This window comes from Lepidochelys kempii, chromosome 7, assembly GCF_965140265.1.
Source record: "Lepidochelys kempii isolate rLepKem1 chromosome 7, rLepKem1.hap2, whole genome shotgun sequence".
Classification (NCBI taxonomy): Eukaryota; Metazoa; Chordata; order Testudines; family Cheloniidae; genus Lepidochelys; species Lepidochelys kempii.
The window spans coordinates 35,555,685-35,572,292 of NC_133262.1; the positions used below are offsets into that span (position 1 = coordinate 35,555,685).

At 42.9% G+C, this 16,608-nt stretch overlaps 1 protein-coding gene across 7 annotated transcripts in view; it reads right to left on the reverse strand.

Moving 5' to 3' along the window:
* The window catches only part of FBLN2 (fibulin 2), a 194,137-nt gene that overhangs the window by 13,884 nt on the left and 163,645 nt on the right, over positions 1-16,608 (reverse strand). For all 7 annotated transcript variants that reach the window (XM_073352179.1, XM_073352178.1, XM_073352181.1 and 4 more), the window contains 3 exons: positions 9,625-9,759; positions 5,955-6,092; positions 5,474-5,617 (listed from right to left, as the gene is read on the reverse strand). In XM_073352179.1, the coding sequence (XP_073208280.1) occupies positions 5,474-5,617; positions 5,955-6,092; positions 9,625-9,759 (417 nt within the window). The remainder of the gene's footprint in view (positions 1-5,473; positions 5,618-5,954; positions 6,093-9,624; positions 9,760-16,608) is intronic.

Below are 16,608 nucleotides of genomic sequence, written 5' to 3' on the forward strand. Positions count from 1 at the left end.
CTCCAGCATTTTAAGAGCTTATTGATCATCTGAACCTTTTGAATTCTGCCTCTTCCCATCCCATCAGATCCTTCCCCCTCCTCCATATCCACCTCTTCAATTCCTCTGGCATCCTAACTCCCTCTCCCCAACTGCCAATAGGGTTGGCTTTGCTTAACGTCATCTGGGAGGGCAGTCTAAGACCTGAAACTCTCCTTGCTGTGCTCTGGTTGGCTACTCTATGCAAATTCATAGATTCTGGGTCTACTCCAGAGGGACCCAAGAATGGATGGTCCCACTCCACCCTGCTCTATGAAATTTGGAGATAGCAAGTCTGCTCAGGAAAAAAAATGGACATTTTCTGAGCCTCTACATGGATGCTTGCTGTGGTAGGTCTCTTGGGAGCCAGGGACCCACAAGGATTACTTATACAGACCTCAAATTGATTTGGATGTGGTGAGAGATGTGGCTTCATGTTTGGTTCAGTTCTTATTTGGCACAGATTCACATATTTCTAACGACTACAGGCATTAGATTTGCAGAAAAACCTATCCAGGAAAGAATTCCTGGAAGGGGGAAAGATTTCTGCTGAAATGCTGCCTCTTCGCTTTCTTTCAGATCAGAGCAAGCATTAGGAAAAGGGAGTCTTTAACACAGATTTAAATCAGCAAATTAGCAATTTTATTTGCAGTGAATTCATTTGTGCCATTATTTCATTTGTTTGTTAGAAATTGTATATTCCAATGTATAAGTCCCTGCCCTTAATTTGGTCTAGGACTTTATTCAGTCTGAGGTGCGTATTTCAATATAGTTACAATACTTTTCTATTAAATGTAAGGGGGTGGTTGCTACTAACTGATCTGGTGAATTAGAAAGAAAGAACACGTTCAGGATAAAGTCTCTAAACAGAGGAAGATGACCACACAGACTCAGTTCTGCTGCAGAGATGTCCAGATGATCTATTTCTATTACTATGAGTTAATCTGAAGTCCAATTAACCATCACAATGCCCTAAAGAAATGGATTTTATCATAGAAAGGGGAAATTGGAACCACATGGTTTTCTTTTTTCTTCTACATACTCTTTCCTTATTTAAAGCAACCATACTAAAACATTTAGACTGAAAACAGAGGCACAGCTCACTGAGCCGGAGGCAGAGAGCTTGCATGTAGCATAGGTCATATTAATATGAAACATTTCTTTCCCCAAACCAAACAGAAAAGCAGATTCCGACACTCTCTAGATGTGGCAAGGTACCATATGAATTTTCTTATACCTGGACCTAAAAACTGCACCAATTATTTAAATTAAAAATGTGGAGTAACATCTGTAATTGCAGTATATTACCTTACCTCATCCCTATAACCACACAACCCAGCCATGTATGAGTAATGTTTTTTTTTTCTCCTAAAGAAAAGAAAAAAGAAAAGAAAAGAAAAGAAAAGAAAATGGCCCATTTTTCTCAGGCCACCAGTTTGGAAACTCAAACGATAGTGAAGCACTAGCCAACACAAGTCAACTTTGATACTGGTCTGAAAACAAAGGCCTTTTAAACTAATGCTGGGACTTCGCAGCTGCCTGCCAAAGGCTGTCGCCTTGTAGAAAAGTGACATGTGGTTCTAATCCAGGGTTGAAAAGCCTTTGTCCTGTTTTGATACTAGCTTCACAGTCTCAAAAACTATTGCCAGGCCAGAGCCTCAGCTGGTATAAGTTGAAAGAGCTTTGTTGACCTCAGTGAAGTAACACTGATTTACACCAGCTGGGGATCCATCCTAGAGTGTAGATGCTTTCCATTGTGAGGGTCAGGAGCATTTCCTTTTCTCTTCGTGTCTATTGGGGTATCTCCCTGCTTGCTAAATGATAACGGAGGAAAGATGAGTGCATCTCTTGATCAAAATCAGCCAACTCATCTGCCTTTATAATTGTACCGGCAACCATTCTTAACCTAAGCCATCATCTAGTTATTTTTAATAGTCCCAGTCCATAGGCTGAGCCCAAAATTTGACCATCTCCCCACTTGGAGGAGTCAGAGAGATGTAAAAAGAAAAGGAGGACTTGTGGCACCTTAGAGACTAACACATTTATTTGAGCATAAGCTTTCGTGAGCTACAGCTCACTTCATCGGATGCATTCAGTGGAAAATACAGTGGGGAGATTTATATACATAGAGAACATGAAACAATGGGTGTTACCATACACACTGTAACGAGAGTGATCACTTAAGGTGAGCTATTACCAGCAGGAGAGCGGGGGTGAAAAAACCTTTTGTAGTGATAATCAAGGTGGGCCATTTCCAGCAGTTGACAAGAACGTCTGAGGAACAGTGGTGGGTGGAGGGGGGGAAATAAACATGGGGAAATAGTTTTATTTTTTGTAATGACCCATCCACTCCCAGTCTCTATTCAAGCCTAAGTTAATTGTATCCAGTTTGCAAATTAATTTCAATTCAGAAGTCTCTCGCTGGAGTCTGTTTTTTAAGTTTTTTGTTGAAGAATCACAACTTTTAGGTCTGTAATCGAGTGACCAGAGAGATTGAAGTGTTCTCCAACTGGTTTTTGAATGTTATAATTCTTGATATCTGATTTGTGTCCATTTATTCTTTTATATAGAGACTGTCCAGTTTGATCAATGTACATGGCAGAGGGGCATTGCTGGCACATGATGGCATATATCACATTGGTAGATGTGCAGGTGAACAAGCCTCTGATAGTGTGGCTGATGTTATTAGGCCCTGTGATGGTGTCCCCTGAATAGATATGTGGGCACAGTTGGCAACGGGCTTTGTAGTGTTGGAGAGGTTTTAGTTGGGGGCTGAAGGTGATGGCTAGTGGTGTTCTGTTATTTTCTTTGTTGGGCCTGTCCTGTAGTCGGTGACTTCTGGGTAGTCTTCTGGCTCTGTCAATCTGTTTCTTCACTTCAGCAGGTGGGTATTGTAGTTGTAGGAATGCTTGATAGAGATCTTGTAGGTGTTTGTCTCTGTCTGAAAAGTTGGAACAAATGTGGTTGTATCATAGAGCTTGGCTGTAGACAATGGATCACGTGATGTGGTCTGGATGAAAGCTGGAGGCATGTAGGTAGGAATAGCGGTCAGTAGGTTTCCAGTATAGGGTGGTGTTTATGTGACCATCGCTTATTAGCACTGTAGTGTCCAGGAAGTGGATCTCTTGTGTGGACTGGTCCAGGCTGAGGTTGATGGTGGGATGGAAATTGTTGAAATCATGGGGGAATTCCTCAAGGGCTTCTTTTCCATGGGTCCAGATGATGATGATGATGTCATCAATGTAGAGCAAATAGAGTAGGGGCATTAGGGGACAAGAGCTGAGGAAGCGTTGTTCTAAGACAGCCATAAAAATGTTGGCATATTGTGGGGCCATGCGGGTACCCATAGCAGTGCCGCTGATTTGAAGGTATACATTGTCCCCAAATGTGAAATAGTTATGGGTGAGGACAAGCCACCAGGTTTGCCATGACATTATTGGGGATACTGTTCCTGACGGCTTGTAGTCATCTTTGTGTGGAATGTTGGTGTAGAGGGCTTCTACATCCATAGTGGCCAGAATGGTGTTTTCAGGATGATCATCAATGGATTGTAGTTTCCTCAGGAAGTCAGTGGTGTCTCGAAGATAGCTGGGAGAGCTGGTAGCGTAGGGCCTGAGGAGGGAGTCTACATAGCCAGACAAGCCTGCTGTCAGGATGCCAATGCCTGAGATGATGGGGCGTCCAGGATTTCCAGGTTTATGGATCTTGGGTAGCAGATAGAATACCCCAGGTCGAGGTTTCAGGAGTGTGTCTGTGCGGATTTGTTCTTGTGCTTTTTCAGGGAGTTTCTTGAGCAAATGGTGTAGTTTCTTTTGATAACCCTCAGTGGGACCAGATGGTAATGGCTTGTGGAAAGTAGTGTTGGAGAGCTGCCTAGTGGCCTTTTGTTCATATTCCAACCTATTCATGATGACGACAGCACCTCCTTTGTCAGCCTTTTGGATTATGATGTCAGAGTTGTTTCTGAGGGTGTGGATGGCATTGTGTTCTGCATGGCTGAGGTTATGGGGCAAGTGATGCTGCTTTTCCACAATTTCAGCCTGCGCAAGTCGGCAGAAGCACTCTATGTAGAAATCCAGTCTGTTGTTTCGACCTTCAGGAGAAGTCCACCCAGAATCCTTCTTTTGTAGTCTTGGTAGGAAGATCTCTGTTGTTCAGAGGTGTGTTGGAAATATTCCTTGAGCCGGAGACGTCGAAAATAGGATTCTAGGTCACCACAGAACTGTATCATGTTCGTGGGGGTGGAGGGGCAGAAGGAGAGGCCCTGAGATAGGACTGTGACACTCTGGGGATAGTAGTGCAGAAGTGAGATACGTGGTGGTAATGTAGGGCAACGTGTAATGCTGAAGGTGGGAAGCTCATCTGACATATGTCCTGTACCCACACCACTGCACTCTGCTGGGGCCTTTTTCTTTCTTAGCCTCTATCTTTCACAGTTTATTAAACCTTGCTATGAGCAAAGTCAGAAAATAAACGAATGGGACTTTACTCTTTCCATCCCTCCCCTAAATTCACGGAAAGGCTGATTATGTTCTTTTCACATTCTCTGTTCACTGCAAGGATAATTAATGGATATTTGTAGTATTGGTCCTAAACAGCATTCGGATTTATTCTTTCCAAATATAGTTTCCTATTTTCTACATTTACAAAATATATTTAATTCTTAAAGACACAACTTCACTCTTGTTTGAACGCTGTAGGCCAGTCTTTGCTCTCTTGCATCTCATGTAGTCATTTACACCAGTAACTGAATGCAAAAAGAAGTGTAAAATCCTACAAATCTGATTGGATACCACTGTACGCCCACTTTGTACAGGTGGAAGAGACTGCACAAGGTGCAGCGCAACAGAGAATCTGGCCCTGGGTATATGTGCACTTCTTCTTTAAACAAAGAAGTCAGGACTCGGACTTATTCTGAGAATTTGGACAACAGAAAAATAACTCATAATTCATTTGATAATTTCATAATTTGATAATTTCATAATTCAATAATTCATTTGCACTGCTGTAAAGATGATCTGCCCATTTATCTCTTTTGATGAATGCACTCACAGTATCTCTTTTATGCAGTATGTTATTACCCCACACCATATCCGTCCACAGTGAGATACTATGAAATAACAGAGTGTGAAGCTTTTGATGGTCAGGCTGGGACTAACCACTGAGTCAGACAGAATCTAGAATGAAAGCTAGTAGGTACAAGATGCAAGCAAAACCAAGCTCACTCAAGGTCACCAAAAGGAACTAACTACAGTATTCAGGCATTAATAATAACATAACATAGTCAGTACTGACCAACAGGCTGTTTAGACATCATCATCAAGCCAATCTTTAAACTCTCCTACTCCTGGAATGCAGAAATAACAATTGAAAGTTTTCTAAAACTATTTTGGAACTGAGATAAGCTTTTTCCTTTAACAGATCACCCAATTGCAGACAGGAGTCTGATCCTTACCGATACATCGAGATCCATCCTCACTGGAATGATAGCCTCTGCTGCACATTAACAGATTTCTCTGACAAGTGTACGATCCAACAGTATTGATACAGTTGAATCCAGGCTTACACGGCTCAGGAAGTGAAGTGCATTCATTAATATCTGTGGAAGAGAAAGTGTGTTAGTATTAGCTATTCATATTAAATCTGCTTCTTTCTGTTCCAGCTGTCACTTTTTTTCCTTCATTTTGATTTTGATTTATTATGTAATCTATGTAGGGGCTGATGAGAATCAGTTATGCCTGCATTTTAAAACTTCACAGTATGCAATTCCAATATATAACATTTTTAAAAGAGCAGCAACATTTGGACAAAATTCAGTGAAAATTTAAGGAACATCAAACACGATCAATGTACAGCCACTGAACAGTGTAACAGCATCAGGAGTCTGCTCAGTGCTACTGCACACATTAGAAATGTATTGCTGTAATCACACTTACCGACACAATTACCCTCCGGGTCTTGTAAAAATCCTTCCATGCATCGCTGCTTTGATTCACAATAAAATGATCCTTTGGTATTCTGACATACAAAGTTTACTTGACAAGTATGAGTTCCTCTCACACATTCATCAATGTCTATTAATAAAGATAAAGAAACAATATGTGATCAATTCTGCCATATTTTTTTCTAATCCTGTTAAATAATTTGTAACCCTCTTCCTTCCTTCCTCCCCCCCCCACCCAAAATGCGGTTATGAAGTATCAGATTTTCAAAACGCCTCCGAAAACGTGCTTGTAAAATCAGTGAGTACAGTTGTTTGTTCCTGCCCATGGACAGGCTTCAGAATCTTGCAGTTGCATTTTTTTAGGCACCATTTCTGCAATGGGACCCATGCAGGCCCCACGATCTCCAGAGTCCCACTGAAGTCACCAGTGTAGATCCTATTGCAGGATCGGGGTCTAAGAAACCCACAGAAACACTGATGTAGTGTATGTTTTGTGTGGACTAGTAGCTCCATTTCTAAAGCAAGATGGACATTTTGCTTCTTACAGAATAAAAACTGTAGCTAAAATCTCTGTGTGTATGTGTGTGTGTGTGTGAGTGAGAGAGAGAGAGAGAACAATGAACAAATAAGAAATAGCCAATAATTTATTGATGACTGTTGCGGTCTATAAGCAGCTAACAATTTTTTCCAATTTATTTCTTACATGACATTATTTGCCAAATAGCTTCCACATTTAACTTTTGGTCTGTTTATTAGCAGTTTATTGTGAGATTTCAATCTTCAAAATTCAAGCTGTGCTGGTCAGTTTTGACTGGATAGAGATCGCATGGAATAGTTTCATTTCCCTGAGTGGGTGAGTATAATGAGGTTTCTGGTGTAAATACTCACATTCACAAGCTCAAAACTCGTTTTCTGTGAGTATTTTCTAATATTAGCTTATAATTTGCTGTTTCTGTGAACATTCCTGTTGGTGACCTCGTTTGCTAGAATATTGCCAGGAAAGCAAATAAAAAAAAAGGAGGCACAAACTCAAAATCCATGGTTTAGGTAAGAGAAAGCTTGCAGAACCTTTGGAGGCATTCCCATAGCGGTAAGTATCAGCAAGAGACATATGTTAAAGTTGTTTGCAGTGTTGTTGTAGCTGTGTTTATCCCAGGATATGAGGGTGAGGTAATATCTTTTACTGGACCAACTTCTTTTGGTGGAAGGTACAAGCTTTCAAACTACACAGAGCTATTCTTCAGGTCCTTCCCCAGACCTGAAGAAGGGCTCCGTGTAGCTAGAAATTCTGTACCTTCCACCAACAGAAGTTGGTTCAATAAAAAGCATTTCCATACCACCTTGTCTCTCTCATATGTTAAGGTTGTCCATCTTCCAGAAGGTACTATGTTGTCAAATCTTTCTACGACGGAAAGAAGATGAGGTATCAAAAAACAATGGAGACTCAGTATCTCATAGCATAAAACTAACTGCCAAAGCAAAGTAGTTGTAGCGATATCTAGACATTAATTCTTACAGAGATGCTGGAATTTTAGCCCTTGGAGTCATACTTAAAGGGCCACTTAAAAACCTGCTTTATACATTTTATAAACCATTAAGAAGGATTAAAAATAAATAGTAACTAATTTATAAGGCTAATAAATGCTAGGACCAAACCGTGGAGCTAAGGTTCCCTCGAGGTGAGCAAGGACTCCACAATCTAGCCCTTATTAAGTCTTTTCAAACATATGCTACCTACAGTTAAATATCTGGTTCACTTACAGTGTAGGAATTCAGTTACTACTCACTTAAAATGTTTGCTGTATGCCAAATCCTCAGGGCTACACTAAGGCCAACTGCTATTCAAGTCCTTGGGAAATTGCAGGAGTAAAAATGGAGTGGGGACCAAAGTTCCCTTTAAGCCAGACTATTAAGTGCGGTGCAAGCACTCAGGGAACCCACTTGGCTAGGACATGCCATGGCCAAGGGAGAGGTGCCCCTCTCCCAGCCGCAACCTAGCCCCGCCCCCATTGTGCCACTGCTGGAAGAGGGGCGCCCCTCCCCTCGCCCAAACCCAGCCCTGGACCTGCTGCATCTGTGGGAAGGGCACCTATCCCGCGGCCCCAACCACACAGCTGCCACGGCGGGGAGAGGTACCTCTCCCCGCAAGCCCAGGTGCTGCTGCGGGGAGTCCTCTCTCCCCGCCATAGCCCCAGGGCAGCCTGCACCCCAAATCCCTCATCCCCATCCCAGAGCCTGCACCCCCAGCCAGGGCCCTCACCCCCCACCCCAACCCTCTGCCCCTCATCCCCGCCCCACCCCAGAGCCCGCACCCCCAGCCGGAGCCCTCACACCCCTGTCCCAGCTCTGAGCGCCCTCCCACACTCAGAACCCCTCGGCCGTGTCACACATCACCTCCATATTGGTGCACATAACAAAATTCATTCTGCACATGTGTGGGAAAAATTAGAGGGAACACTGGTGGGGACATAACTCCTACCTTCATACATTGAGGAGAGAGGGATCCCCCATCTCTCTCTCTCTCTCACACACACACACACACACACACACACACACACCAGCCACCTGTGCTGCATGGTCTCCACAGACCTGGGCCTGTAGCAGACTCTCCATTGGTCTGGGCTGCCATATATAGGGTTCGACAAGGAGCAGGAAGGATGAGAAGAACCCGAATCATTCTCACCCCCATGGAAAATGCTCCAAAAAACTGAATACAGCCAGAGGCTGCATTAACATAGGAATTGCCATATTGGATCATGCTCATGGTCGATCTAGTCCAGTATCCTGTCTCTGACCATGACCAGCACCAGATATATCAGAGGAAAGTGCTGGAACCCCACAGTAGGCAGAATTGGGATAATCTTTCCCCATGGAAGACTCATCCTGATCCCTGATAGAGGCTGGCTTAAGCCTTGAACTATGAGGTTTTTAAATCCCTTTCACAGTTTTATCAACTCCTCAGTTATGATATTAAGTTTCTTCTGGAGCCCCCTGAGTGTTGGGGACTGTCCTTCTTGGGAGATGCCAGCCAGGGGCAGCCTTCAGCTGAGAAGTCCCTAATAATCTGGCTCCACTGGAGAGCTACAAGGGACTAGCAGTTAGTGCACAGACACACTATGCATCTCAGGGGATCTGTAAGGTGTGGTCTGACCATCTATGTCTTTGGGGGTGTAATTAACCCTGCCCCTTCTCACCCACACCCCTGGAAACATTCCGCTTACTGTGCTTTCCTTCCCCTCTCCCTCCCCGAGGTTTTCCTGTGGGAGGATAAAACAAGGACCCCAGGCTATGGGGCAATGCAGCAATATTTCTATTACAAACCATGGGATGAACCTGTTTTAGGAACAACAGTTTAAAAAAAAACCCAAAGTGTTGTGGGAAATTGGCTTTACCTGCCTCTTTGGCATAAACAATTCTTTTTGTGGTGACCTCTGCTTTTCTCTCATCTATTTAATATTAAGCAGCAACCATAAAAAATTATTCATACCCCCGCTTTCTCTTCCCTTCGAATAATTACAACTAATTAGATGTTAGCAGCTTGCCAAAAAATAAATATCTACAAGCCAGATTCTGATAACCTTGGTCAGGACATGAAGCCCTGGTCTTACATGAGAAGAGTTTAGCAGCAAACATAATGAAAGACTGAAAAGTGCTTGCCTTACCAACACATTCACCATCCTTAAGTTCATAGCCTGGCTGACAGCTGAGTTCTTGGAGACATGTAAATGATCCAACTGTGTTAATACAGTGTTCTCCTCGCTTACAGGTGTGCGCTTCTGTTACGCATTCATTAATATCTACAAGAAGAAGCAGTTAGATAATTCAGAGGCTCACATACACCAAGAAAGCTGCCTCTTCCTGCTCTCTTTAGGAAAGAGTCAAAGGCTCATTTTAAAACTTTTCTTCCAAAAGCAAGTTTACGTAGCACTGTGCTTCAGTATTTTGACTGAGGACATTTTATGTTAGGGTTTCTGTTGCTGTAGAGCAGCTGAAGAGAATTAAAGGTAGCTTTTTTATTTCCCTTTTGAATTCACAGTGAGTGATGTGTTCATCAAGGACATGGGATGGACAGAACTGATTAGATACTAAAGCCAGTAGAGGTTAGATAATGAACTTTGCATTTAATGGCTTCTAACAGAACAAAAAGAGGATTCAGACTTCCTGCTCATTAAAGGCTTTTCAAAGCTCAGGTTATCAATCCTACTGCTTTATGCCAAATATACCACAGCTGCATGCATGAACTATAGCAGGGACTGTGTTTTGAGGTTATTCACATTGCTAATGGACTTACATTCAATAGGGGATACCCCCTATTGAAGTTGAACACTTTTTAAAACAATAATCTTGTGAAAATATGGGGCAGGGAAGAGGAGAATCCAAAAGGCTGAAATAAAGCTTTTAAAATTCAATTCAAGTGATCAGTCTTCATGAGGAGGAAGTACAAAACAGGAAAATTTAATGCTTTCACTTAAACGTTGGATCATTTCAAGTGAAAAAGGTACCTATTTTAGAAAGGAAAACGCAATCTCTGAACAGATAAATTTTGACATATTTTTTGATGGAAATCCATTCAGACTAAAAAACAGGCAGTTTGATTTCTGAATATGTTAAAAGTGAAAATTGGAAATTTCATGAAGAAAAAAAAAAATCCTAAGTAACAAAATGGAATGGAAAGACAAAGGAAGAAAATCTTCATGCAGAACTCTCCCTGAGATGCTAAACTTTCACACAGTTCTAGTTAAAACTATGAAGTCAATTAAAAGCTGCACGAAACAGGAATATGAACACATCAACTACAGTCAGTCACCACGCTTTCCTGCCCAAAGCTATTTTCTCAGCATGCATCAGAACTAGCACTGTGTTAATGAAGCCTCAAAAATTCAGGTGAAAGAGCCTGGTTCCCAGATACGTACAGCCTGGGTCACACCATCACCTTGCAAAGCCCCAAAACCCGAGCAGATATTACAAAATTTATAAAGCTGATTTTTCTGGTCGCAGTGGAAGAGGGCCACAGGCAAAAATTTTAGACACCAATCTTGCACGCACTTGTTCGTAACTTTACACCTGTGAACAGCCCCAGTGGAACTGTTCATGTGCATTAGGTTAGTCACCTGTGTAAGTTTGTGCAGGAGCAGGGCCTTAGTTTCACTGGACTTTCTCGGTTTATTTCTTATATTTTTATTTGTTATTCTTCACGTGCTTCATGCTGACTTTCCAAAGCGAGGAGATCAGTCCCTAACAATGCATCTGCAGTTAAGTACCATCAACTGGGCACCCTTTTGACAATCCTGCAAGCCCTATGCATGCAGAATTTTCTCTGAGCTCAATGCAACTTCCCGCATACAATGGGTTTGCAGCATTAGGCTCATGAAGTGTGCATGGTTTACACAGTTATTTCCTGTGTGCACTTCATTGACAGGCTTCAAAATTTTCATAAAACTTGATTTAAAAAACCAAAACTGCTTGAATGGATTTGATGTGATTTTTAAATTTTAAATGACTATTCCCACAAATAGCCATTTATGGCATGTAATTTCTAGAGCCAAATCCAGTCAGAGTCTTTCCATTCAATGGGCTCTGGATCTGGACTCTTAGCTTGCTACAGTTTCTCTGAGACAAAGAAAATGTTCTCATATAAACACATTAGATGATATCATAGTGTATCATGTGAACTTAGCTACTTCTGTACACATTGTTAAAGGACAAAATATCACAGCATGGCAGGTGGACAATGTTTGAAACACTCCACACTGTTAGCGGGTGTCACTCCTCTAAGGAAAGGGTTAGGTGGGTTCTGCCAAAAAAGTGTTCTTAAAATATTATTTCCCCCTCCCCCATTTTTGTCCAAATTACATTTTTTTTTTCAAAAATTCCTCGACCCTGGACAAACAAGTGGAGCTCGCTGGAATATTGTCAATTAAATGAAATTGTGCTGAAGCCAAAACCTTTTGCAGAGACGTTTTGGTTTTGATCAAGTCTTCATCAAAAGTTGTTTTGTTTGTTTTAAGAGAGCTACTTATGCTCTACAGCAGAGGGGGGCAAACTATGGCACATCAAGTCCAGCCCGCAGGACCCTTCCCTCTGGCCCCCGAGCTCCAGCCAGGGAGCGGGGTCAGGACAGGCTTGTGGAGGAGCCAGCCCAACTCCCCGGCAGTGGAGTGAGCATGGCAGAGGCTAGCCCCTGGCCGCTCCCCTTCTGCTCCTCTCCCACCCTGCCTCCCTCACAGTCACAGTTCCCCCAGCACCTGGGCAGCATGGCTGCAGCTCCGGCCAGATGGCACGGCTATAGCGCTGCCAGACCTGGTGCTCCAAGGAGGCGCAGTCAGGGGGTCGGGGTCGGGGTCAGGAGGAGCTCCGGGGGGTGTTTGCAGGGCAGCGGTCATGGGGCCTGGGCCCTGCTGCTGGGGACAGGGGAAAAGCAAGTCAGGGCCCCCACAGCATGCTTGGCCCCCGTCCCTAGCAGCCAAGACCAGATAGGGAGTGAGCCCTGCCCAACTGCCAGGGAGAGCCGCCAAATGAGCAGGGGATACACACAGGACTGAGCCCTCTTACCCCCCTCCCCAGGCCCCCCCCCGGTTACATGGGGCAGGAAGAGCAGGGAGGATTGGATAGGGGGTGGGGGGCCCCAGGGGGGCAGTCAGGGGGTGGGGAGCAGGGGAGATTCGATGGGGTGGGAGTCCTGGGGGTGGTCAGGAGCTGGAGAGCAGGAGGGATTGGATAGGGGATGGGTATCCCAGGGGGATGGTCAGGGGGCAGAGAGCAGGGGTGTTTGGATAGGATGCAGAAGTCCCGGGGGGCAGTCAGGGGTGGGCAGCAGGGGGGGCAGGTTGGATGGGGATAGGGGTTCGGGGGGGGGCTGGATAGGGGGCCAGGCTACGCCTCACTGTTTGGGGAGGCATAACATCTCCCAGCCTTCCCTACCTAGCCCTCCATACAATTTCTGTACCCAATGTGGCCCTAGGGCCAAAAAGTTTGCCCACCCCTGCTCTGTAGTCTGGTGGTTCGGGCCCTAGCCTGGGATGTAGGAAACCCAAGGTCAAATCCCCGCTCTGCCTGAATCAGCATGATCTGGCATGAAACACTCTGCTCTGAAGCTGGCGAAGCAGGGTCTTGAACTGGATTTCCCCCATGCCAAGGCAGAGTCCTAACCACCAGGTTCTAGAGTACCCACAACATTCAGAAAATTCTGTTTTTGCAAAGATGTTTAAAAAGTTGGGTTTTGTTTTGATGTAGAATAAAAAAAATTCAAAACCATGATAAGGGCCCAAAACAAGAATTGTCATCCTCCAGCCTGCTCAACAAACACGGTCCTATCTGTTCATCTCCCTTGCGTGGGAACGGAGAGGGATCAGGCCCCACATACGAACAGGAGTTACAGAAAAATGGCTCAGCTACGCTCCATGCAAATGCAGAGGGGGGAAGGGGTAGTGATGGTTAGTATGTTTGTTGCTTCTGGATCCCGAGACCAATTTGCACAGGTCCAGAATGCTAGCACTAACTAGAGAAGCCTCAGAACTCCCCAGAATTCCCATGGCCATTCTGGCATTTTGGGATTGTTGGCATAGGTATGCCCTGACCATGCACCTACCCTGCTATTCCTGCAGACATACCCATGGTATTCCTGCAGACTAGCTAGCAAGTCTAGCTAGTCTGCAGGGCTAGCAAGAGAGCTGCTATGGTGGTTCTGTACCACCCAAAGATTCACTTACCCTGGGGGAATCCTCCAGAGGACCATTAAGCCAGCTTTAACACTGGTTGCTGCTACCAGAATGATGCAAAGCAGATGGAGTGGTCACAAGGATCTTGCCCAATATATTTTTTAGACCAGGCCAATCTCTCTTCCTTTACGGATTATCTATAAAATTAGGGGTGGTTGATAACCCTGCTCTCCTCAGTACTCTGAGAACCACTCATCACATCTGTAAGGTGCTTGACCTAGCACTGGAAAATCTGAGCCAGGTTTTCACTAATCAGATAAAATTAATTCCTGCTGTTGGACCAAATATTGTCTCAGCTTCAGTCAGAAGCTGTCAGAAAAACAGGAGGAAGGAAAAAACCTCACAGCCACAAGAGTAAGGGAGAAAGAGAGAGTTGCAAAGAAAGCAAGAAAAATACTTTGGAAAGATATCACGGATTAGAATGATAGAGTTATTTATTTGTTCTTTCAGAGATCCAAAGCATTGCTGAAATGTGTTTGTGGGCTAGGAACAGAAAAGTGGTTTGCATTGCTACCAGTAACAATTCAGTATTCTTGTCATCAGTCAAAACACCCTCGATGAGTAGATTGAAGCTGTATGCTAAGTTGTGTGTGTGATCATAGGACAACACTTATTTTTCCCCCTGGAACTACTGTTTAAAATAGGAAACTTCACATGACATCAGTGTTAGTTTCCTGTGTCTCAGAAGCTGCCTTAGCTGCAAAGGGATATTGGCAAAGACCTGATCGCTGATTTTCTTGGGTTTGTTTGTTCAGTTTAGTTGGGGTTGTTTTTTTGCTTTGTTTTATATAATTGTACAGTAAATTAGCATTTTTACACAATCTTGTAAATGGTCAGTGCAGGTTTTTTAGTGTTCTATAGTTGCTCAAGAATTCTGTTCTCTCTTTAAATTACATCAGCTCAAATTTGTTTTATAGAACACATCTGTTTTATTTAGAATGGTTGTTCCTTTTGCAACTACCCATCCCACCACCTCTTCGTAGTTCTGGTTGTGTGCAGTCCCTGTGGTGCATAAATAAAGTGACCACTTACTGTGTACTCAGAGAGGGGGAAAAAGTTTGGATGGGAAATAGCAAAGATAATGGCATACTGTGCTCTGCACATGTAAATAGGAGTGAATCACATGGAAAGGAGCCAATGGGTATGTGTGTTTGGGTGTGTGTGTGAGAGAGAGAGATGAATCAGACTTTAAACTGCCAATAGAAACAACCCCATTAAAAACACACCTCACCACCTGATTCTTATCTTTGGTAAACATGGAGCTTTCAAGAGCAAAGAAATTATAATATGCATTCAAACAAGCTTAGCAGAGGAGTTGTTTGCATGCCATTTAAACAGCTGTTGGCTCTTCTGTGTGCCTGACTGACTTTCAGGAATTCTGGAAATCTGCTCTTGAATGCACCTGGAATTTTAATCTGCTACAATTTGACTCAAGGAAATTCAAGAGAAAATACATTGGCTGTTCTATTGTAGTGTACAGATAGTCCCTCCCCTCCCTGATATACATACATATTGATATTAAAAAAATTAAAACAATTCGCAGACACAGTATTAAATACACAGTTTATTGGTCCCAAATTGTTCAAGATGGAGCACAAAAGCAGTTAGCTTGCAAAGGATTCTTTAGGGAAACATGGCTGTAGTGAGAGGCTGAAATGGCAGCTCAACAAATTAGAAACCACAATATATTTGTGGCTTTTCTGTTTGACTAGAAAAGTTAGAAAAATGTTAAATATGGCAAATGTTCTCCAAGCATGTATAGTAAAGACACGTGCAAGTACAGGAAGCAGATATTCAGTGTGTACCTATTCCAAGTTTCAGAGTAGCAGCCGTATTAGTCTGTATCCGCAAAAAGAAAAGGAGTACTTGTGGCACCTTAGTCTCTAAGGTGCCACAAGTACTCCTTTTCTTTTTAACTATTCCAAGTTACACTAGTCTCAAAACTTCCTTGCCTCTTTAACCAAGGTACTTGTAGCTATCTGAACTGTAGCAGAGAAATACATGACTTCATTATTTAGCCAGGGAACAAGGGAAGTTTTTTTGCTTCACAAAAGAGTTTTTCCTTCCAGGTGTGCATCACTTTAATAAAAAACACATTAAGTGTGTTTCAAAACTGCTATTGTATCTTTTACTTATGTCAGCTGGGGGGGAAGTCATAGGATATTGAAAAGTGAAAATGATTATAGTACCTGGGATACCCTTGCAAAGGGTTATATAAGTCAATGGAAAACATTCATTAATTTAGCTTCGAACCACTCCTGTGTGAGGTAGGAAAATACTGTTGTCCATTACTTTACAGATGAGGCTATTGAAGCAAAGTGACATAACCAAGATTTCATGTGTAGGAACCTAAAATGAGGCTCCAAAATTTCTTTTAGGCTCCTTAAATAACATACCTGATTTTCAGAAGTGTTGTGTACTCTGCAGCCTCCATTAAGGCTCTGGGAGCTGCTGAGTGCTCAGCAATCTGAAAAAAGGTTTCAGAGTAACAGCCGTGTTAGTCTGTATTCGCAAAAAGAAAAGGAGTACTTGTGGCACCTTAGAGACTAACCAATTTATTTGAGCATAAGCTTTCATGAGCTACAGCTCACTTCATCGGATGCATACTGTGGAAAGTGTAGATGATCTTTTTATATACACCAAAAGCAAGAAAAAACTCTGAAAAAAGTGGCCCTGGGCACACAGGAAGAACATGGTGAAGCACAGAATAACATCTGCATCCCAGTTCTGTGTTTTAACCCTAAAATATCCTTCCCTCCCAGTGATCTTGTGCTAATCATTTAATTGTTTAATCTAAACTATTATATTTAGATAAATAAAAAATCAGTATTTAAAAAAAAATAAGCTAGAAAAAAATCCATATTGGAACATTTGAAAAGCCAGAATGGAAGTAGATTTGTTTGCATTCCTGTTTATGAACTTTGACAT